Raw genomic sequence first — 24,728 nt, 5'->3', positions numbered from 1 at the left:
CAGAAACACCATTTATGATTTGTTTCAATAATCACAGAGTCCATGCGACATCAGCCCAAAATCTACCTCTATCAAAACATCCTTATCTTCCCGACCATGCTTTCGACAAACTATCAGTAACAATCTTAGAGACGGGATTCAAAGCAAACCGAGAACGTGAACAACGAGAGTCGTACCTTATCCACCAATTTAACACCATCGACAGAGGAATAAATGAGAATCGGTGTACACTTGTAGCAATTAAAGCATTAGAAAACAATAACGGCAATAATGAAAATAATAACTGAGTAGACGGCACTGCAGTTGCGAAGGGCACTCGACAACTCAAAATATTTCTTTGTGTAATTACTCTTCCTAAGTAAAGCTGTCGTTTGTTTCTGTTTTTGCCTTGATATTCAATCAATTGTGCCAAGCATGACATACCCTACAGCAACCCTATGCACAATCGGGAGGCCGCTACTGCACACGTAATCCAGAGGCGGGCAAGAATTGACATTGCACCTGCTTGCCAGCCTCTGCAGCAATACGCGGCACCCCTCTTTAAATGACGAGATGTCGACGAGGCGCTGAGTAGTTAACGGCTTAAACTTCTTAAAAAGCTCTTTTCCCCAACACCGAACTGCCAGAGCCAGGCGGCGCCGTCTGGTCGGGAACAATGCATTAGTGAAACGAAGTATACATAGACCACACACATCCTAAAGGTGAAAAGGAGAAAAGGGAGAGAAAGGGAGGGATAAGAGAAAGGAAGAGTGAAAGGGGGTCACCCGAGGGAGTCCACCTTATATTCTCATTGCTTTTTTTTCTTTTTTTCTTTTCCTCTTTTTTCTTTTCTTTCCTCTCTCTCCCCCTCCGATTTAAGATTGTATAACGCTGAGCACCCACAAACTGCACTCTCGATCCTGATAAAGGCCAGACTCTGGCAGAAACAGCGAAATAAACCATGCCGCCGAGTTGTGGTCTACCTTTGGTGAGAAGTGTGAAATTTCAGCGAAATAGTCATGCGATTGGTGTTAAGAAAATATTTAGGCATGTATTCAGGATGCTTACCGATGACTGATGGGCTGCACAGTTGCACAGGGATAAGCAGCAAGCCGGACACGGCCATGCACACGGGAACTTGCTGCGCACCAAATAATTCCGTCATAATGGAGCAGCGTAGCGAGCTCGTCGTGGCCACGAACATAACCAAGATGGCATCGACAGACAAGTATGGCACTGACCACGGTGCATGTGGCACAGCACCATACAAGAGTGCCATGACACCGAAGCACATGGCCGCCATGGTAGGTCGACCAATGAAGCCCATGTCGGCGATGAGGGGAACTGCCACGTAGCCAAAGACTTCCAGAACAGTCGCGTACGTAACTGCCATGTCGGCTTCCGACTCGCGGGCCCCTTTGTCAACTGCGTAGCTGTCGATAGTCTCTAGAAACACGTTGTAGCCGTAGATCTCGACCACAGCGCCGATGGCAACCACGTAGAAGCTCGGCTTCTTCAGGATAGAAAACTTCTCGAGGAAAGACAACGGCACCTCCTCGGCATCCATTTCGTCAGGAACCTTTGGCGGCAGTGTGAAAGACTTCTGACGCACTTGCCCGAAGCCGCCATTTTGAGCTGGATAACCGTTGTTGTTGTTAGAATGAGCACTGAAACAAGGAATGGAGTCGCATCTACGAGCTCCAATAGTCCAGCTGGAATCTTTGGAAGGATAAGTAGCGAGTTTGCATGACGCTCTACGATAAGCTTCATTCTTTCTGTCGACCCTAGCTCGCATCCACAGCCAAAATGCTACTGCCATGACGTGCATGGACAAAGCGCTGTAAATAAACAGAGTTCCACGTAGGCCGTAGTTTTCGCTAAGGTAGGAGAGCAGCGAAGGAAAGGCGAAGGCGCATAACGTAGTTCCTGCGTCGCGGATACCACTGGCTGCACCGAGGTACTTGTTGAAATGTGTGCCCAGTATTACCATGAGGCTGACGAGGACAATACCTGCACCGGCACCTGCAACACGAAATTACATGTGAAGTGAGATTGTCAAAACCACCATGTTTTTTTTAACTAAAGGTGGGTGAAATCTTTTCTCTTCCAAATAACATGCGAATCATTTTTGGCCTTCTTCTTTTGGCTCCACAAAGCTTTCAATTTTGACCCAAATGAAAACAACGTCCATACTATCGGTTGAGCAGCACTGTGATCCAATTCTGTACGTGCTGGCCACGATAAAGCCGATAAGGCTTAGCTTTTAGGTTTATCAGTCCGTCAAGTATAGCACAGCAAATTTTATTTCGCGAGGCATCTTTGTACCTGACCAAGCTAATATAAGCTGAAATGTCGCTCTGTCTACAGCGCTATCTAGAGTACATGCTGACAAGCATCGAGCGGGCTACTTATAGCAGCATAAAGCTATCGAAAATGTCAATCGCCGTAAGCTAGAAACGTTGAGTTCAAACGAAACAGTAAAATCGCATGAGTTTGTTTGACAAAGTGAAGCATCCCAAGATTTGCATAATGGAGATTCAGAAAAGTGAATGAAATAATCGTATTTTCAGACAAGAAGGCGATAATAAGATATGTGAGTATTCTTTTAAAGCTAGCTCAGTTTATAAGGACAGGAATATCGAGATTACTCGCTAAAGTGTCGTTTTTAGTTCCAACACACAGTATAGGGAGCATGCATGGACGGCGTTGACGCTATGCACTCTGAATGAGCAGCCAATTCATTTGTCAGAACCGGCCGTGAAATGCAGTAGCGTAGTCGTGATCCTAGCGTTGGCGTAACTTGGAGGCGTGATCGAGCGTGATAGCGATGCAGAGTTATCTCCAAGGGGCATCCTGCACCATATCAGCGTCACCAGAAGTCTGCACCACAATGCTGTGCGAAAAAGACCACAATAATGATGATGTTTGGTGTTTCGTGGAGCAAGGGCTATTTTACGGCCAAAGAACGCCACATCATGGGACTTTATATGTGACCAAAGATAATGGTAAGTCACTGTCTAAAGGCCCTAAAAATCCGCACTCTGAGGGGGGTATAATAAACTGAGAATGAAAAAAAAATCGTCACTATGACGTGAAATGTGTATACTGTGAGTGAATGGTGAAAGTTCGTTATAATGCGAACCAAGCTGGACATGTATGGCATTAGCACAAGTTCCTTGATCGTCCACGCCCTTGTGTTCAAGGGCCGCGAGGCAAGTGCACCAGCAGTGACCTCTCTTGAGATGTCGTGCTACGACATTCGCGGTTGTACTAATGAAAGGTACGGACGTCTCTCAAAAAAGCCAGCAGTGATGTATGTGTGAGGAAAAAACCTTTATTGATGCTGGCTGTGCCAGATAGCCCTTATCCCCACCGGGCTGGTTGACATCCCTAGTCCGGGACGTCATTAGTCGAGGCTGCCACCCGAGCCCGCTGGACTAGAGTTCGCTGTTCCTCTAGTGTGGAGCTATTGAGTAGGGTCGTCTCCCAGTCCTCTTTGGTGGGGTTGGGAAAGGGGGTTAATTTTGGGTTCATTTGGCAGGCCCAGACCATATGGTAAGTGTTGGCCACTTCCCCACAGTACTGGCACTGCCCACTTGTTTTTGGGTCGTAATATTTGAGTATGGCTGGACAGAGCAGCGTATTTGTTTGTAGGCGCCGCAGGATGCGCTCCTCCGTTTTCGAGAGTCCCTTCGCTGGTGCGGGATACAAGCGGCGTTGCTCAATTTAGTATTCTTTGATTTCTCGAGACCGTGTTAAAGATGTGGGACGTTCAGGTCTATCAGGGGAACGGGGATTTTACCGGGAAGTAAGCACGCGAGCCGCTGCATGTGCAGCCTCGTTAGCCTGTAGACCCTGATGTCCCGGAGTCCATATAGGGCGTTTTGGGGTAGGATCACGGTTCCTGATGCTGAATTTTAAAAGTCTATTAGCCAATGGAGAGATTTCTCCTGCAAGATAGCTATCGCAGGCTCTTCGAGAGTCTGTAACTATTTGTTTTGAGTTTGGATGGGATACTGCCAGTGCAATGGCCACCTCCTCCGCCTTACTTGAGCTTGTGGCTTTGAAAGTGAGGCCGTCCACCTGCGTTCCTTTATGTATTACCGCCGCCGTCTAGTATCCCCTAGGTGACGGCTCGGCCACATCGACGTAATAGACCCAATAACGGGAGCCAAGCCGTTGTTCAAGTGCCTCAGCGCGCGCTTGCCTTCTACCCTGGTGCGCCTCCCTGGTAATATTGCTGGGAAGCGGGGACACCTAGAGTTTTGTTCTCCAAAATTCAGTAATACGCTCCGCGTTTTTGATTTCGCATTCGTGCCGGATCAAGAGGCGGTCCAGTAGGTGCCGCCCGGGGGGCGTCTGCGTAAGACGCGTATATTGATTTGTGAGGTGGGCTTCTTGGAGCTCTTGTATAGAGTAAAAGACTTCCAATGCAGAGAGTTTCTGATTTGAAGTGCTGATGGGTAAATCAAGTGCGCGCTTAATTACTTTCCTAAGAATAGCATCCACTCTGTTTTCTTCGTGTTTAGTCATTCGTAAGTACGGTATTGAATATAGAATCCTGCTAGTTACAAAAGCATTGGTGAGCCGAATCGCGTCCTTTCCTCGTAGCCCCCCGCGCTTGTTTGACACTCGGCGGATCATGTGCCCTACCTGTTCTCCAATTTTTCGTAGCTGGTCCAGCGGGGTGCTGTTTTTTGTTCTGTTGTGAATCAGAAAGCTAAGGATTCGTAGTTCTGAAACCTCTCGTATTGTTGATCCTGATACCATCAAGTTCAGGGTCGTCCTATCTTTAATGTTTTCTCTGATATGCAGGAATTCAGATTTGGGTGGAGCGCACTGCAACCTACACTGGGCCACATAGTCCTCCGCAATGGAGGCGGCCTGCTGCAGGTGGTCTTCAATTTCTCCTAAACTGCCCCGATTCATCCAGATTGTTATATCATCGGCGTATATTGCATGATAAATTCCTTCCACTACTGCCAATGCTTGCGGGATCTTCATCATGGCAATGTTGAATAGTAGCGGAGACAGGAGAGCTCCTTGCGGGGTTCCCCGCGTCCCCATTTTGAATCGTCCATGTTCCTCGTCATCTATGCGAATGAACGCCAGTCTCTCAGAGAGGAAGTCTATGACGTAGGCAAATATTTTCTTACCGCAATGGACACTACTCAAGTTTTTCAGGATGCTTTCATATTTAACGTTGTCGAATGCGCCTTTAAGGTCTAGTGTAAGGATCGCTCTGTCGTTGTGCGTCGAGGGAATGGGTTGGATAATGTCTCGTTTTAGTTGCAAGAGGATATCTTGCGTAGACAGGTGTGGCCTAAAGCCAAACATGGAATCTGCGAAATGCCCCTTGCTCTCGAGGTACGTGGCGAGACGGTCTCTAACCATTGTTTCCATCAATTGGCCGGCACATGAAGTTTATGATATAGGTCTGAGGTTGTCCGTGCTGATTTGCTTGCCTGGTTTGGGGATTAATGTGACAACTGCTGTTTTCCATTCAGTTGGCAGTGGTTGGCCATCCCAGATCGCGTTAATGTACTGCAATAGATGCCCATAAGAATCGTCTGACAGATTTGCTAACAGTTTTACCGTGATCAGGTCTCGGCCCGGGGCAGTGCCCCTGCGCATTAGTTTCAGTGCTGCTTTCAGATCGAACATTTCAAAAGGGGCATCGAGCTGACTGTTTTCTCTACCTGCGTATTCATATGCGTTCCTGTTGGGATCCGTGGTGCGACATAGGTATCTAGCACACAAATCATCAGCCAGCTGGGAGTTGGTTCCCTGAAAACTGTGCAGGACTCGACGGAGCTGCTTTTGCGCTTCTCCTCGGGTTTGGGCGGGGTCCACGAGAGTTCCAAAAAGGCGCCATGCTTTCCTTGTATTCATTTCTTTAGCTACAACATTGCACCGTTTTATCCAATTGGATTCGTTCAGTTGTGCAGCATATTCATTCGCTTGCTTACTCAACTTGGCTATTCTAAGTTTAAGCTTGTGGTTGAATTTGTTTTTCCGCCAACGTTTAGTTAAGCTTCTGCGGGCGTCCCAAAGGTGGAGCAGGTACTTATCGACGGCGGGGGTGTCTTCCGTTGTCTTTATAGTTTTAAGACACTTGGAATTGGCTGCAAGGAGCTGTTTTGCCCATCCCGTATATCCTCCCGCCCCTGGCACAGAGGGGATCACCTGTGAGTGGAAGGCTGTCCAATCTGTCAGCTTAGCTTGGCTCCATGTTCTACGGCCTATGATGCCGGAGAGTGTGATTCTGAGGAGACAGTGATCACTGCCGAGCGTTTCTTCTAAGTTTTCCCATGTTGCGTAGGAAATGTTCTTAGTCAGTGATAGATCCGGGCACGTATCTCGGTTTACAGGATTCCCGATTCTAGTGGGTTTCATTGAATCTGTGAGAAGCGATAGCTGAAGAGTGGATATAAGTTCTGCCAATTTCCGTCCCTTGGGGACTTCGCGGGTGTAACCCAAATGATAGCTGGGGGCGTTAAAGTCACCCAAAATCACCAGTGGGTTCTTATCTGCTTCCTTAATCGCTTTATAAAACATTTCGTTGAAGACACATTGCCTAGATTTTGGAGAACTGTATACATTTAGAATGTACAAGCTAGGATCTCGTCTTTTATTGGAAAGGACTTTCACCATTGTGTATTCATGTGCCTCTGACAGATCAAGGTCTATCTGACAAGCGGTATACTCCTTGTGTACGAGAACACAGGTGGACGCACTTCCCTGAAATGAGTTGTAACCAGGCAATTTCACCTGTAAGCCAGTTTCTTGTAGCGCCAAACTGCAGGGGTAAAATGTTGATTCTGCAGGAAAAGGTTAAGAGTGGCCCTCTTTTTTTATCTTTAAACCCCCTGCAGTTCCACTGGAAAATATCAAGTTGCTGTTGTTTGGAGCTTTTATTATTATGTTTAGAATAGCCTGCCATCATGAATTTATTATGATGGCGTAAACGAAAATATCCTGAAGTGGATTGAGGCATACTTAACGAACCGCAAGCAGTTGGTACGAATTGATGGGTTTGAGTCTGAATCACTCGATGTTTATTCCGGTGTGCCCCAAGGCTCCGTGTTGGGCCCATTGCTGTTCTTGGTGTATATAAATGATGTTGTTGACATTGTTAACCCTCCTGTAAAAATCAAATTGTTTGCTGATGATTGTTTAATCTATGCCCCAGTGACGTGTGCGAATGACCAAATTGTAATTAATGATTGTCTTGATGATTTTCAAACATGGTGCGATAAATGGGATATGAAAATAAATTATTCTAAGACAACATATACGCTTATAACTACCAAGAAACACGTTTTACCATTTACGTACAGCATTGGACCTAATTATTTACCCCAGGTGTGTGCATTTAAATATTTGGGAGTGCATATTACGAATGATTTGAAATGGCGTGCACATGTCGAGAATGTATGCTGTGCCTCTTACAGAAAACTGCGTTTCTTGCGTGCTAAATTATCGAGTGCTACGAAAGACGTCAAGATGCTTGCATATAAAACATTTGTGCGCCCTGTTTTAGAATATGCTTGTGCTGCCTGGAGCCCCCACCAAAAGGATTTAATAGGTAAACTGGAACGAATTCAGAGACTTTCCGCGCGATTTATATGTTCGAAGTAAAAAAGGACTGATTCGGTTACCGAGATGTTAAAATTAAGGGGTTTGGAATCTCTAGAAATTAGACGACAAAAGCAGCGCCTAAAAGTATTTTTTCAGATATTGCATGGTCAAATAAAAATAGATAAAACAATTTACGTACACCCCCCGCATAAGCTCAGCAGCCGGATCAATCATGACGTGGCAGTTCGCCCCTTCGGTGCTCGCACGAACGTCTTTCGCAAATCTTTTTTCCCTGATGTTATAGAAGCGTGGAACAAATTGCCGTGACATATTGTTGAAAATTCTGACGCTAAAAATTTGAATGTGCTCTTGATGTTTACTTTGCCGAGCAATGAATATTCTATTGTGTTATTGTTCAAAGTTGCTGAAAATATCAATGTCTTATTTACTTTCCATATCCCATGCTTCCCTCTCTGTAATGACCCTCAAGTGAGAATTGGCAGTATAAATAAATAAATAAATAAATAAATAAATAAATAAATAAAATTATTGAGGAGGTGTCACTTTCGCCATTGCAGCCAGCGTGGGAGCCTGGAAAGGCGTGGGGGACTCAGTTTGGTTTGTTAACGACTGGTCTATGTTGCTCTCGGATTCAGAATTTGCCAGGTTACGATGAACAATTTTGCGTCGGGGTTGTTCTGTTGTCTTAATGCTAGTTTTGAGTTCGTCCAATTGGGGTGTGAGCCAATTTTGAATGGTTTGCAGTACACTGGCTGTGAGAATTGGCAAAACGCTTTGCTTGAGGTCTTGCATAGCGGCTTGAACTGATAGGTTCAGCTGCTGCGGAATAATGTCTTGTACTGTAAGCTTGGTTTGTTCTAGGATCATTTTGCTCTGCTCCTCAAGTTTAGCCTCTAGTCTGCTTAGTCGACCTTCTATGTCGTTCGAAGCACCTACTACAGTTTTAGACACACTAGTGTTGCCCGATACGTCTGACTGATTGTCCTGCTCATCGTCCGAGCAGTCGGAGGTGTGCATAGCCACCGGTTCCGACGGTGGTGGAGGAGTAGCAGCCTGCGACGCCTTCAGCGCCCGATTTTCGCGTTCCGGAGTTTCAATGCGTTTTTTCATAACTTCCAATTGTTTTAAAATTTCAGGATTGGAGGGGGAGGCAGTGGTGGTGGTGGGAGACTGAGAGGAGACCCCTACCCAATTGCTCACCTGTTTGGGCGGGTTTGCTGGTGGTGGGAGACTGAGAGGAGACCCCTACCCAATTGCTCACCTGTTTGGGCGGGTTTGCCAGTGACGGGAAATCCTCGGCGCCGAAGGTAGACAGCCTCGACTTTTGCCCGGCTTGGGCTTTGATCGGCTTGGGCTTGTTATGCATGGGCTTCGCTTTTTCGTCAGTCCTGAGAGCTGCTGAGGGCTCTTCTTGCTTGTTTTTTTGTCCATGTTGCCGCTGTGTTGGAGCGGGCTTCCATGCCTTCCGGAATTTTCGATGCACTGCGCTGAGCCGGTAAAATGGTTTTCACCGCATATAAGGCACTCGGGCTGACAGTCGTGCTTCACTGGGCCCTCCAAAGTGAGTTCCACCTTCACACCACAGTGAATGCACCGCTGATTGTCCGGATTGGGGCACGCATCCGGTCTGTGGCCCACCGTTCCACACCGGTAACATGCCGGAACCCTTTTCTTGTAGTAGCGCACTGGCATGTTTTCACAGCAGTAGTGAATGAATCTTAGAACGCGGCGTCCTTTGAAGGTCACCACTGCAACATTGGATGTTCCGAGTTTCCGCACATACAAAATTTCGCCGTCGATCCACTCGAGCTTGCGTCGAAGGGATTCCAAAGTTTCATTGTATGCGACAGTGACGACACCCTTGCAGGTTTCTCCGGCTTATTTCAAATGTCCTTGAAATGGTACCTGGCGGTCCCCGATCGTCAGCGTGATGTCCTCGATGAGCTTCGAGGCCAGGCTTTCCGTTTTCACACCTACAACAACGATGTTTTGGTCCCACTCCGGCCACACGGAGATACCAGCGTTCGTGGAGCTGCCGGTGAAGCGCTGCACTGCTGTGCCAATCCCGCCTGGGCCGAACGCAGCGTTCAGATCCATGGTTATTTTTGGTTTCAGCACAATAACCAACTCGTCCAACCGGATTCGAGGCGTGTGTGTTAGCTTCCACGTCGCCAGCTACCGCGGGGACTCCACGCAAGCTGCGGGTGTTGATCCTGTTTTGCGAGCCTGTGGCTGGGCGGTGGCCGTTGAGCCTCGGGGCTTCATTTTAGCGAGCTTCTCTTGCAGTTGGCGAACCATGATCTGAAGATATTCGTCTTCACCTGGTATGGGGTCTTCCCGTGTTTCTGCCACCTCGATGTCAACCCACTGCATCGTGCTGGGGTCGTAGCCTGTCTTCGTGGACGCTGCCATGGCTAGGAAGCCCGGGCGTAAGCCTTGTCGGCGTTAGGCTTAGCTGGGCTCGGGCGTCGCGTGGTGTTCAACCAGTCGTAGATAAGCGGAAAATGGGCCTACCTGGATAAAATAGGTATCCAGAGGTTCCTTAAGGCTTCGCCGAAACGCTGAAACCAATTTCTGGTGGATATTTGCCAAAAGTTCACAACATTTGTCGATTTCCGAAGGAGCCGACGTGACATGCGTCTCACGCGCGCGCTGAAACGCCGCGTCCCCCCGTTTGTGTGAAAAGTGGTTCCCTACCGACGCACATTGAAGGGTGAAGTAGTATCTGTTGTCGGTAGGCAATGGAAAGTGTTGCCTTCTCAGCGTGTCTAACTGTTTACACTGGATTACAATGTGAAGTACGACGAGTGCTTGTCCACATCTGGCACATCGAGGAGCATCGCCACCAGACAAAAAAAAAAAACGAATTTGCTCTCTGTGTATGCCCTGTCCTGAGCCTTGTAACTATTACTTCTTTGTGGCAAGATTTCGATATGATGGCCAATGACCGATTTGCGGCTCGATAACATGGAGTTTATTATCTGTTTGTCTCACGTGCTCTGCCCCTGAGATTTTGAGTTAGAAAACGTTTGAAGTCAAGCGCTTGGATTGACATCGATGTATTGGCAGCGGTTTTGTTTCGCGGATGCAGCTAGCTGAACCAACAAAACGTCGCGTTGTATCTCGCGGTGCCCTAGCACCCAGCACACTGCGACATGCTGTTTAGATGTGTAGACTGTTATAAGTGAGTAGAGCGAGACAAGAACAGATTTTTGTTGCTTCTTGAGGGTATTGAGAGCTTCTACTACGCTTGGGGAATCTGTATATATTACCACCTTTTGAGGTTTATTTCTTTATTGTGCTTATAGGCCGCAAGTATAATATGGGTGTAGCATGCTAAAATGCTCGTATCGGAGTGCAGAACGTCGGCTTCCGGAAAAAGTGGGCCGACGGCTGCGTATGACACAGAAGTGTTGGGCTTTGAGGAATTGGTAAAGAACTCAGGACGTGTGTATTTATGTTGCAGTTTTAGAAAGTACGTTTGGGTATGTGCAATGGACGTCTGCTTCGTAAACTCTAAGAAAGAGACGTCGCAATCTATCATCTGCCACTGCCACGGTAAAAGGCACGTTGCGGGTGCCTTCAAACGGCGCTGAAGTGGCACTCCGGATTCCACCGCTAACCCTCTCAGATGTAGATGGTACGTTTTATACTAGAAAGCCAATTTTTAAACAAAGGAGAACTTGATATGTTATCAATTGTAGACTGTGAAGGGTGCTCATTATCTGTTTCACTTTAGTATAGTATTTAAAAGACATGTTCTACCTCTGTAGATGAATTGATCCTTCGTTTGATTACACGTACAGGCTTTTTCACGAGTCTAGTGCGAAAAGCACCCGTATAGAGGCGAATATTTAGATGATGAACAAAAGCAAGCATCCTTAGGGTAGTACATGTCACAGACTAATAAGTTATTGCCCCATATTCTAAGCAAGTGGTATGAGAACACAAGCTCCTGCGACACTTTCTGTCACTACCCCACGCAGTGTGTTACAACACCTTTGGAACATTCAAGAATTATATGCCCTTGTTTTGGAAGGCTTGATGTGCGGTATGAAGGTTAGGGTTGGGTACAAGATTAAGCCACAGAATTTAGGTTCAACATTAACAGAAAAACCTTCCCCTCGGAGATGAATGTCTGGTTCGGAATGAATTCCACTCTTCCTGGAGAACAATACACACGTGTGTTTTTTGTAGATTCAGTCGGAACCCATTTTTTGGGCCTAATCGGAGACCTTGTTGAAATCAAGCTGAACCTGCTGGTCACGCATTGCTAGTTTACAAGAAGTCGAACTGAGCTGGACATCGTCGACCTACGTGCAGTAGCACATATTGCGGGGGATGGACAAGCGCAAGGAATTCATTTTGATAAGAAAAAGTGCAACTAAGTACACCACTTTGTGGCACTCTTGTTTCTGGGACAAATGTTTGGTAATGAACGCTGCTCACTCGGAGACGAAATGTCCGATTGGACAAGTACCATTAGATTATAGTAAACATTATACCACGCACAAAAAAGTAGGACATATTCCTAATATTCCACACTGCCTTTGTATCGTAAGCTTTTTCGATATCGGGGAACACAGAGGTGAAGTATTGTTTGTGGACGAAGACATGCCGGATCTGTGCCTCGATACGTACCAGATGGTTGGTGGTGGATATATCCTCTCAAAATTTGCACTGCACTTGGTCGAGAAAATTGTTTGTTCTAATAAAATGCACAAGACCACAGTTTTTTATCATTTTGAAAGTTTACACAAGGCATTTGTATGTGCGATTGGCTGGTAACTGCCAACGGTGGATGAATCCTTGCCTTGCTTTAGAATCGGAGTAACAATAGCCTCTTTTCAAGAAGCACAGATAGTGCCAGAAAACCAGATAGCATTGTACAAGGAAAGTTATGTTATTTGTGTTTTGATGAGTAGGTTTTTCACGATTTCATGCAGATCACGGTCTGAACCTGGGCGAAATTACTGCAGGAGTTTAGCGATGTTCCGAGCTCAGGCAAGCTGTAAGTTTGGTTGTATTCCCCGTATTTTGTACATTTGTGTTCTAGTTTCTGCTTTTCTATTATGGTCTTGTATTTTTGCGAAGTTTCGGTATAGTGTGACTAGTTGGACAACCATTCAAAGTTTGTACCGAGGAAGGTCGCCTGATCTTTTAAGCTGCCACCTTGCGGGTTTATGAGTGGAAGTGAGTGTGCTTGTATTCCTGCTACTTATCTAGCCATGTAACAGATTTTAGCCTCGTGTGCACATCAATAGATGCCTGATATAAACTCCTGACAACTTTCTATTTCGGACTGCTGACGCTTTTCTCTGCCTTGAAGCTTCATTTTCTTGAACCTGTCAAGATTTTCGGCTGCCGGTGAGTTCCAAAGCAACCCCATGCCTTGTTTTGCTGTTTTTGTGCATTACGACACGAAGTGTCACCATGGGACGCGCCACTTGTCCGGCAGTCCAGATGTTTGCGGGGTACGCTTGGTTGCTGCGTCAATAAGAAAATCTGTGATAAACTGTACAGCTTCGTCTATCCTGAGCCCCATACGAGAGTCCAACTTAAACGAGTAATGTTACGAGTCAGTCGGTTTCGTTTATGAGCAATTTGGGAACATGCGGATGACATTCATTACTGAAACCTACGCGAAAGTGGTCACTTCCGTAGGGAATACTGATGACGTTTCCTTGAAGTAGAGGCACAAGCGATCGAGGTAGGAGGAGGCTTATGTCTACAGAGGAATGGGTATTCTTTGCAAGAATATAGTATGGGTTGGTTCTTTTTCATTCAGGAGACACGCGCTCGACGAGAGAAGGAGGTGTTCAATCAGTCGACCTTGCGCATCGCAACGAGAGACACTCCATAGCCTGCTATGCGAATTCAAGTTCCCAAGGTGAAGGTTAGGTGCCTTCATCGCGACGTTCAGCAATAAATGATCGGAAATCAAGTTCTTGTAGCTAATAGTTTGGAGGAACGTATACAGTGCAAACTGTGATCTGTTTGACGAAAGCGACAGCTCGAAAAGCCACTGCTTCAAGGGACGTTTGTAGTTGTGTGTGCATGCGATCTTTCGATTGACTAGAATGGCTACACCTCCGGATATTATTATGGCGTCATCACGGTACTTTCGGAAAATAATGTAGGCACGTAGAAATGTTGGTGTGCTTTGGATTTAAGTGTTTGTTTTACACATAGTTGTTCAGATGAGTGTTTGTGTAAAAGTCCCTGGACAGCTCCAAGGTTCCCAAAAGGGCCCCGACCATAGAGTTTCACCAATATACACTAGAGGGACCCCTGGCGATAGTTTCTATGGGAGCTGCAACGTATTGTGCTTTAGCGAGCATCAGAATTATGAGTATGACATACACTTGTCTAGTCTTCGCACTTTACGTTCGTTCTGGCTTCACGTGGCTTGAAGCTGCTTTGTCACAAAACGAAAATCGGGCAATGTTCGACAGTTACTTTAGGCTTACCATTTCAAATCGGGTCATGAATTGAGAAACGGTTTTTCTTTCCTTCAAAACAAAACCAAAACACAGCAATAAACGAAGCCACAAGGGCGTTCGCCGCCCACAAGTACGAAAACTAGGCAAATCCTTGTCATACCCACAATGCCGATGCAGGGTCGCTGAATGATTGCAGCGGCAGTGTCTCCTCTGGTTAATTTTAAGAAACTTTTTGGCCGCGACGTTTTATTGTACAATTTGTGTGTTCATGATGAAGGCCAGGTAGTGCTGTGTGAATGAAAAACAGGTGGCTGTTTAAGCGGGAAATTGAAATTCAAATAAAAGGGCCGTCATCAAGCCGCGCTATCTATTTTTAGGTTTTCTTGGCGCGCTCCAAGGAGCAACGCCGATCTTTCGGCACCAAGGTGTGCGCCGTATCCATTGCCTTTTCGGAGGCACTGGATGCCCGCACATGCGAGCTGGTTGTGCGAAGTTAAGGCCTCGCCTGGTGAGGGGAAGCCTTGAGACCGGAGGACCCTGGAGGGTCCGGTCTCAGTTCGCTAGTAGGCGGAATAGACTCAACTACTACCGCCTTGGGAGCAGGTGTCGCAGCCAATGGCTCGCTCTGCGCAGGCCGAAGGAGTGGCGAGGGCTCATGTGACGGTGCCCCCTGACCCGCCACATCAGCGTACGTTGGGCAAACCTCTCCTTCATTCTTTCTTAAACAAAGTCTTTTATTTCACCTTCAATGTAATATTTCTTCTTCTTTTTTCCGGAAAGAACATGACCATGCATATGCACCATGATTTCCATCACAGTTCAAGCAGTGCGCAAGTTCTGTGCAGGTGTCGGACTTATGGCCTGGCACTCCACATCGTGCACAAGTTTGGCTACCTTGACAGCTTTGCGAGCCGTGGCCATATCCCAGACATTAGGAACGATGACAGGAGTAAGTATGTATGACCTGACAGCAGTTTTTGTATAAACGATTTGAATGCTTACAGGCAGATTCTTGGAAGCAAAGACCAGTATTCTGTATTTTCATTTATTTATTGCCTTTAGTGATCTTTATATGCTCCATGTTAGCCCCTTTCTTGCTCTTCCATTCTGCAGAAGTTCAGTTCCGGTCAGGTGAATGAAATCTGCGTCAGATAGCGCACCGCTAAATGAGTTCATAGGCCTGTGCGGTGCGAAACTGATTGGTTTGTCACTAAATGTTGTAAGGAACTTCAGCTTTTCAAATTTGTCTTTTCCGGCAGTTCTACAAGTAAATCTTCACTGGCCATTTCGGTAACTGTTTACCAGTCACCAAAAGTGCCATTAAGACACCTCGCAGGTACAAAGGGTAATAGAATTCTGGCTTGCTTATTACTTTTATCACTGTTTATAACATGAAAGCGAAAGATGTTTTGTTGACCAATTGATAAACTCGTTCTTGGTGCGTATCCCGCTTTGGCGAGGTACAATAAATTTGGAGGGGAAATGTTCTATGCATGTTTAGTGTATTTTGTTCAGCAGCGTTGGCGGCCGCCCACCATGGAGCCCAACGGGGGCACGCTAGAAATTCGCGGATGCTGAAAGCTTGCAGACGCTAGCTGTACAAGGCTTCCATAACGGAATGCGTCTAGACCAAGATAGGCTGTTTTTACAAGGTGAACCCTAGCCGCCAGCAAATTTGTACGAACACGAGAGTGACAAGTAGACAGAAAACATAAAACGTGAGAGAGGGAGACGAAGATGAGAGAAGTTAGAGAAATGAAAAGCTGCTATCAAATTACCCTGGGTTGGTCAACCCCGGGGGGAAATCTACGTGAAGCTGGGGCCAAAGGAGTGCGTTGCCTCCGCCGGTGGGCCTTAAAGGTTCAATCCCCAGGCGACGGCTCAGCCTCCCGAAACCCTTTTTCTATGGACACGGCTAAGTCACGCATGGTTGGACGTGTGAAGAGGTCATATATCTCCTTCGTAGGGGTCCGTAGAGTCGCTACACAGCATGCACATGCTCTATCTTACGCCCTGGAGGGGAAAGAAACAGCTATTGGCACGTGGAAAAGACGATGCTTTTCGTACTGCACCCATTCAAACTTCGTGTGGAAGACTGTGTAAGCGACGTTAACCTGTGGCCGTGCGTCCACAGCTCCAATATTCCTGAATTGCGCGTTTAGAGAACGAGTTTTATTACTTGGGAGCCATCGAAGTCAAGAGAGGCCCTCGAGGACCACAACTTTGTGACGAATGGCTGAGTGTGAGAGCTGTTGGTGAAGGAAGTGGCCGCAGACACCGTGATCGTCTTCACTCAAGCACAACTTGTAAGATTGGTAGGTCACTCAACTAAGAATAGTAGGTGGCGATGTCTAGTATGGGACCCTACTGGCGTCAGCTACTGGCTGAGCTCATCAGAACGCGCGAAGGTCGAAACAGCCCAGCAGTATCGCCTCCTACTACGGCCCGGTTGGCTTGGGGACAGGGGGTACAGCAATAATGGAAGGGCACATCATGTGGTAGATAGTTTATTGATTATTATTTATTATTTGACAATACTGCTAATTCCTCTTCTTCAGCGTGCACAAGTGACTAAAGTACTCGGTGGCTGACCAGAAGGTGGCGAGATCGAGTCCCGACTGCGATGGCTGCAATTTTGATGCATGTGAAAATGCTGTAGCCACGTGTTGTCAGATCTGGGTGCAAGTTAAAGGGTCCCTCCAACACTATTGAAGCACCTGTTTTTTATTTGTGGAATACGTAGACCGATAGCTGGAAAGAAATTCAGCATTCGTCTAAGCACGCTTTTCATATGATTCAATATTTTATTCACGCAATGAATTCACTACATCGCTGCTAACTGCATCACCACGTAGTGGCCTCGTCACAACTTTGCGGACGGAAATGACGCTGGAAGGTTGCCGCCAAATTATTGAATAAATGCAACTTTGGAAGCGATTGTAGCATAGGATCAAAACTGAGGTGACTAATCTGTTTCAATTTTTGTCCCTGTGCTTTTCAATCAACCCCTGAACCAATCCCACAACAAAGAGATCGCCGCGACTACAAACCACGACAGAGACGCTGACTGCCATCTCGCCACTAGGTTTTCGGCTTGCGCGGGTTGGATATCCTTACGAGAGACCTCTCTCTCTTTCTTCCCTCTTCCTGCTTTTGAAAGTTTGCGAGCTGACTTTTTGCGCACGTGAGCTGTTGATGGAGTGCAGTGCACCATTGTTGTTGGTCGGACGGCTCACCAAACAACGTGCGAAGGGTCAACAGTACTTTGCTGTCCTCGTCGTTCCACGCGTTCCTTTCTTAGAATAAGGGGAGGGAGTGACTCGGAGTGTAAAAAGAAAAACAGCAGAAAATACCTACCTTCGACACAGTAGCTCCCGCGCACGTTCTGGCAAGCCAGGCATCAAACACAAAGTCAACAATGCTTTGGAAAAAAAAGCAACATTAGGGTGCGAGTTTCCCCCACGTAGGCGCTTCTAGCTCATTTCATCGGGGCAGCCTTCCGAGTGAAATATGGTCATGTGACCCCTCGAAAATAGAGTTGAGGGTCGGCATTTCTTTCTTTAAGGTTTAATTTTCCAAGTAAAATAACTTCAGATTGAGTGCCGTTATCTCTACCTTTCTTTGCTGCATTAGTCCGTCTGTACTTCAGTCTACACAACACAAGAGTAAAACTTGGGGGGTCGAGTAATGTTGGAGGGCTCCTTTAAGGAATCCAGGTGGTTGAAATTTCCTGAGCTCTTGACAACGGCATTTCTCATAATCATAGAAAGTGGTTTTGGGACATTCAATCCCACTTATAAATCATTACGGCGAACTCCTGGTGGAGTCAATGCAGAATGGTGGTTACAATCAAGATTGACGCTTGAACTTTTTGGTAAAAAACAGTAGTGTGAATTTAAGACGATATAAATCAATGAACTTAAACAGCTCTCAAAGCAAAACAGGCGCACGAAATGTGTGATGGGGAAATGCAGCAAAAACTAAGACAATGTGCTCAAGCATAAGTATAAGGCAAATACATAAGTAGTACAAAGAAAGAAACTTCACAAAACCAACTGGCAGTAATCTGTCGAACAATTCTATGCTATTGCTTTCAAGAGTAGGTGCACGTAGGTCCTTGCACTGATTGATCGTTCACAGGAAAAAAAATACTTATAAATATCATTAGCAGTTTGATATGGAGTTATAGATGTTCGAAAACTTCCCTCCACAGTGCGAGATACTGCTAAAAGGCAGGATTAAAGTGTCTCAGTGCTGAACGTGGTCGGCGAACACTGATCAGGGACCCGTATTGCAGCTTGCTTTGTTAACCTTCTGTACCAAGTGCTTGCTTGGTTACTATGCGCATGCCCCGCCGCGTAGGTCTAGTGGCTAAGGTACTCGGCTGCTGACCCGCAGGGCGCGGGTTCGAGTCCTGGCTGTGGCGGCTGCATTTCCGATGGAGGCGGAAATTTTGTAGGCTCGTGTGCTCAGTTTTGGGTGCACGTTAAAGGACCCCAGGTGGTCAAAATTTCCGGAGCCCTCCACTACGGCGTCTCTCATAATCATATCGTGGTTTTGGGACGTTAAACCCCACAAATCAATCAAAACTATGCGCATGGCAGCTCATTGATGATCACTTTTTGTCGACTACACATGACAGATCTCAACCGTAACAGTGTATCGGTAAAAGCTTTAGAAGCCGTCACATGTTTTCTTACCGTGCAGTGCACCGAGGGTGACTGTCATGCATGTGACGTTCGGAGAGAAGGCTGCGCCGATCAATGGCGTCCAGAGCAGAATGCTGCCAAATAGAGTTATCTGGTGCACGGTGAGAAACTTTTGTAGGAGCACCACAAAGCAGCCTGAAATAATGAAAACATTTCTGAACAAGCGGCTATACACACCGCAATTCTATCACTCCATTTTTGAGAGAACTTTGCAATGGTGCATTGTTCAACGTCCTAGTTGAACGTGTCCTAGTTATATATATATATATATATATATATATATATATATATATATATATATATATATATATATATATATATATATATATATATATATATATATATATATATATATATATATATGAATATAATTATGGTGGATAAAATGAAATCAGTCGTACACCGCTGCAGACTTTTCTGAATAACTTTAAACCTGTGCCATTATAGGATGTATGACTAAGTCGTATAGATGAATTCTTCCGGACACACTTCACGATAATGTGGCAGTGCTGTTGTCGGCTGTTTGGTTTGACTTCGAAGGCGAAAGACGCGGTAGCTATTGCAGTTGCTGCTGTGTTTTCGCTGGTGCGTGTGCAGTTTGTGGCCGTTCAAAAAAAAAAGCAAAAAGTGTGTACCGAAAGTCTTTCCCGTTCATTTGCGCGGGAAGGCACAAAAAGGGTGGGCCAGATCTTTCATCTTTTTTTTTTAGTTTTCTGGTGACGAACACACCCGCAGATCAGCCGCAGCTGCGAAACGCGAGAACGTGCCTTCGACGCTGATTCATCGATTATGTTTTGAAACGGCTTACCCCCGCCCCCCCCCCCCCCCACAAAAAAAAAAACGATTAGCTCTTTCTGGCATTGGAATAAGTCATAGAAATACGCATTTTCAAAAAATAAACCGTGGAGGCGCATCGAGCACGTTTACCTCAAAGCAGGTTAACGTACTGGATAGCACAACCGTATTCGAAGCATTTTCACGGTTGCCATTGTTGATATAACTGCAAGTCATTGACATGTCAAAAAGATAACGTCATGCTCGCGTGAACTAAAGGTATAGCTGTCAGTTCAAGCCCACGAATAAACAGAAAGGAAGAGAGGACAAGCGCTTGTGTCCTGGGTACTAGAAATGAATTGCAACAGAATTGAAAGTTGGGCTATTTGGATATGCATGGTATAACTGTAAGTTCAAGCGCACGAATAAACAGAAAGGAAGAGAGAACAAGCGCTTGTGCCCTGTGTTCTAGAAATGAATTGCAAAAAAATCGAAAGTTAGGCTAGTTGGATATGCATGGTATAACTGTCAGTTCAAGCGCACGAATAAACAGGAAAGAACAGAGGACAAGCGCTTGTGCCCTTGGTACTAGAAATGCATTGCAACAGAATTGAAAGTTGGGCTAGTTGGATATGCATGGTATAACTGTCAGTTATACCTGTCAGTTATGGTATAACTGTCAGTTATATCAGTTATACTGCTTGTCCTCTTTTTCTTTCTGTTTATTCGTGCGCTTGAACTGACAGTTATGCCATGCATATTCAACTAGCCCAACTTTCGATTCTGTTGCAATTCATTTCTAGTACCCAGGGCACAAGCGCTTGTCCTCTCTTCCTTTCTGTTTATTCGTGCGCTTGAACTAACAGTTATACCATGCATATCCAACTAGCCCAACTTTCGATTCTGTTGCAATTCATTTCTAGTACCCAGGGCACAAGTGCTTCCTCTCTTCCTTTCTGTTTATTCGTGTGCTTGAACTGACAGTTATACCATGCATATCCAACTAGCCCAACTTTCGATTCTGTCGCAATTCATTTCTAGTAACCAGGGCACAAGCGCTTGGTCTCTCTTCCTTTCTGTTTATTCGTGCGCTTGAACTGACTGTTATACCATGCATATCCAACTACCCCAACTTTCGATTCTGTTTCAATTCATTTCTAGTACCCAGGGCACAAGCGCTTGTCCTCTTTTCCTTTCTATTTATTCGCACGCTTGAACTGACAGTTATACCATGCATATCCAACTAGCCCAACTTTCGATTCTGAACTAAAGGTGTCACTCGATCATCGAGCCAATGATCGAGCTTGTGTTTCTTCCCGCGTTATCAAAATAGCAGTGAACGAAAGATTGACTTAGATCATATGCTTTTTATGATTATATGTGGCTACCATGACACACTTGACACAAGGGTATTGGGCAGGGCTGTTCTGGCTGTGGTGCGCTTCACGAATTTTTCATGTCTGTGTGAATTTACAGAAAAACTTTACTCGGGAAACTTGCCGAGTAAGTCTACGTTCCTTACGCATTTCGCAGCGTTGCCTTGAGACTACACATTCAGCCACGGACCTTACAGGTGCGTAACCGTATTGTCCACAGCACGTTGTTGAAGCATTATCACAAGCGTATGGTGGACGAAAGCGTCGCCGAGGTCACCTTGATTGTCTGCATGAATAACTTCTCCGGCACATTTGTTATTGTAAGGATTTACCGTAACAATTCGAGGTTGCGCATTTTTACACCACGCATTTGCATATTGTACCCTAGAGCCGTTTGCTGAACTGGTTCTATACTTGCGATAGTACAAGTTAAAATGTGCACGTGTGACGTAGGCTACAGCAACGATGATGACATTTCACAAATGAGCTACACTTCCGCTGTTAAGATGCCTCGTATATTTTGATGAGGTTCTCAAATCTAGATATGCACGTCAAGACAACTCATATTTTCATTTCAGAACCCATCTACCGCCACTGGAACTTTCTCTGTATATAGGGGCCGCCGCTTGTGGACATGCAAGAGGCGTCCCATGTGCTGTGCTCGAAGGCAGTTTGTGTACCTGCTGCGCTCGTCGTCACGTGATCACAGAGGCTGGCGGGGTGCTTTTAGCGGGGACGACTGGGTGAGCCAACGTTCCGTGACGTCATTCGGCGCCTACCGTGTTTACAAACATGAAATAGGTCTCTATACAAAATTCTTCTATTTCTTGCGTTGAACGCTTCACCGCCGCAAGGAGGGCACTGATCTTCGGGCTCATTGCGACTTTACGCAGTGTGGTGAAAGCACGAAACGTACACACCAGCCCCTCACAACGAAATGAGCTCGGGTGCATGGGGCGGGTAGAAAACCTTTGAAGGGCGCCCTCTGAATGGTTTAAAGCTCAGAGTACTGATAACGGCAAATGGTGTCTATTAAGCTAGTAATTAGCAGCTTGAATGGCGCATGTCTGTGGCCGAGTCGATTTGCACCATGCGTTGAAGAGAGACTGGACGTGGGTTTGACTCCCGGCGGCGGAAGTTGTTTTTTACCAACTGTAGGTGTATTTCAATAAATAACTTATTCACGATAAATTTATCTCCGTAGAACTTTGGTGGAACCCCACATAAACCACTTTGCTGTTAAAAAGTCACACTTTTTCCGAAAGGGCGATGCACTGAATGTGCCGAGCTGTATATTCAAATGTTTTACGAAGCAAGGCTAGTAGTTATAGGAGCAATAATACATTTAATATACAGGCGCTTGCTAAGTAACAAAGTTTGTTGTGGCGCGACAACAGTAGATGACCACAACAAGGCAAGTGCGTAGTGATGGCATTCATATACATATTCAGGCTGGTGGTCAACTCATTTAAATCCGTTTGTGTGTGTGTGTGTGTGTGTGTGTGTGTGTGTGTGTGTGTGTGTGTGTGTGTGTGCTGAAAGCGCAGCCAGTAGAAGCTCCCGCCTGCTGTGGGAGCCCAAGTTGCGCGCTGATTGTTGCTGCGATAGCGCGGCAACCACGAGCGCTGCCCTCCCCCTTGTTCACTTACGTGATAAGTGCGCGCGCAGATGACTCCGGCCGGAAAGGCAATGTTGGCTCCGAAGAAAGAGGATATATAGCGCATCTTTTTCCGTATAAAAATACATACATATACATTTATGTGAATGATGGTGGTTCCAGCGATGGCGCCAACGACGGCAAACAACAGCGGAAACTGTCCTTATAATTGATATGGCTATAAATTTCTGTTCGTCTCTTCGCCAACACACTGGCACCAGTGCCGTGCTGCATATTCTAACACAGGTGATGTAACGACCAACCGTAATGTGGACAAGTTCTTGTAAATACAGCGGGGAACGCAAACGCACAAAGTATTCAATTAGGTTATCAACGCACGCTTAGTTAGGTTTCTTGCGAAAAGAAAAGCAGTATCCTACTAGCAGTATGAATTTCAGGCAAGGAAATCAGCAGAACGGACCTCGCTGCGCGTGAAGGATGAAAGAATAAACAACATTGAAGGTAAACGTTTGACAGTGGGACTGTTCTTGGGCTGAAAAAGGGCATGTTCTTTGATTTTATATAATAATCTTTTCCTTAAATTACCGTTCTATAGAAGGCACCCCTTTAAATTTGACCAAGAGCTAATTGTCATCAGCAGTACAATGCGCTAGTGAGAATGATGTGTCATCTAGCTACATGTATATACCCAAAGGCGTAATGCAGGGCTTAAATTTGGGGCCACTGCTCTTTCTCTTATATATTAATGGTATAGTCAACATTTCTTGTACTCTCTCAATGGTATTGCTTGCTAATGGTATAAATATTTTGTTCCCTGGGTTCGATAGAAAAATAGTAGCGAGCGACGCAAACACGTGGCTCTGTAGACTGTGCGAATGGTCGACAAGACATTCAATAGGGCTCAGTGTACTGAAGACAAAGCTTATATTATTCAGGCTGGAAAAGAAGACTATTGACAATGAAGTCGTTATTTATTACTTTTCGCAATACTGCTCTATCGCGCATGGACTCCATTCGATTTAAGGTGTAATCAATATAGCAAGCCTAACTTGGGCAGATCAATCGCGTTAATTATATGTGTTCTAAATAACTCAAGTTCTATGGGTATTATCCAGAAAATGAAAAATTTGTTGCCATTATGGTTTAAGAAGCAAATGTACTACGCTTAGTGCAATCATAGGTTCATAAATGCCTGTTGGTTTGTGGAAGCACTATGCGGTTTAATTTGCAATCCCTATTTGTTTAACAAAAAAAAAGCCATTCGTGTGAGCAGTAATACGAATTATCGAGACAGTAGAAATGAATACTGGAGCGAACTGGGTATACTAAACATACAAAACTTGAAAATCTTGTAGTTGGCTTTTGAGACACACCACCTGAGAACGACACTAGCTTTTCACTCACTCTACACAAACCTCAAAAACATCCGTCTTATACATTTCCCCATGTGAGCTGCAGGAAGAACAGAACACAGACAAACTATGATTCGTAAACGTTGCGCTACCAGATAACGGCACTATTGAACAACAACAAAGGTGTAGAAGCAATAATAAGAAATCGAAAATCAGGAAAAATAGTGAAGTGTCAGGTGAGTCAACTGCTTTTTTTCTAGCTTAATTTATTGTGTTTCATTCAGTGCATATTGCCCTATATTGTGTTTTATGTTTTTTCGCTCAACAATGATAAGTTTTATTACATATTTACCGGTAAATTTTATTTATATTTCTATATTTATCTAAAGTTGTACATCACCTACTTCCAATATGTAACATTTTTAGGGGCTACGTTTTTGTTGTCATTGCCTACGTACACACTTTTGTTGTTTCATATAGGAGGACCCTGTCAGGAGCAAATGCCTTTAGTCCTCTCTTTCCGAAGTGTAATTTTTCTGCATTTGAGTGAAATCAATTCTAATGTGATAGGCATTGTACCTCACAATAAAGGACCGCTAATCGAAGGACACTGCGCTCCGCAGATAAATGGCTGATTCACTTCGCTTCTGAAATGTGAGTGGCACGCTCAGTGACAGGCGCGGAGATGGGATTTTTATGGGAGCAGCGCAGTGGCGTAGCCACAGGGCAGACCAGTGAGTCTGTGACACCCCCCCCCCCCTCCCTTTTCCAAATGTCTTCTCTATGCGCAATTTTAGGACCCTGTCATCAAACATCAGCATCATTCCTTTGTGACACCACTAACAGGAAAGTTCCGCTGCCGTCATGTAAAAGGC

At 45.5% G+C, this 24,728-nt stretch overlaps 1 protein-coding gene across 1 annotated transcript in view; it reads right to left on the bottom strand.

The window, feature by feature from the left end:
• Window positions 1-24,728, bottom strand: part of LOC119168588 (monocarboxylate transporter 12) — a 48,491-nt gene that overhangs the window by 8,926 nt on the left and 14,837 nt on the right. Inside the window, exons 3-4 of the mRNA XM_075890800.1 lie at window positions 18,725-18,868; window positions 1,048-2,001 (exon numbers count right to left, since the gene is read on the bottom strand). Of these exons, the coding sequence (XP_075746915.1) occupies window positions 1,048-2,001; window positions 18,725-18,868 (1,098 nt within the window). The remainder of the gene's footprint in view (window positions 1-1,047; window positions 2,002-18,724; window positions 18,869-24,728) is intronic.

This window comes from Rhipicephalus microplus, chromosome 3, assembly GCF_043290135.1.
Source record: "Rhipicephalus microplus isolate Deutch F79 chromosome 3, USDA_Rmic, whole genome shotgun sequence".
NCBI classification, from domain to species: domain Eukaryota; kingdom Metazoa; phylum Arthropoda; class Arachnida; order Ixodida; family Ixodidae; genus Rhipicephalus; species Rhipicephalus microplus.
Note: the sequence above shows the minus strand (reverse complement) of the source record. Positions and strands in the feature narration are given on the sequence as shown.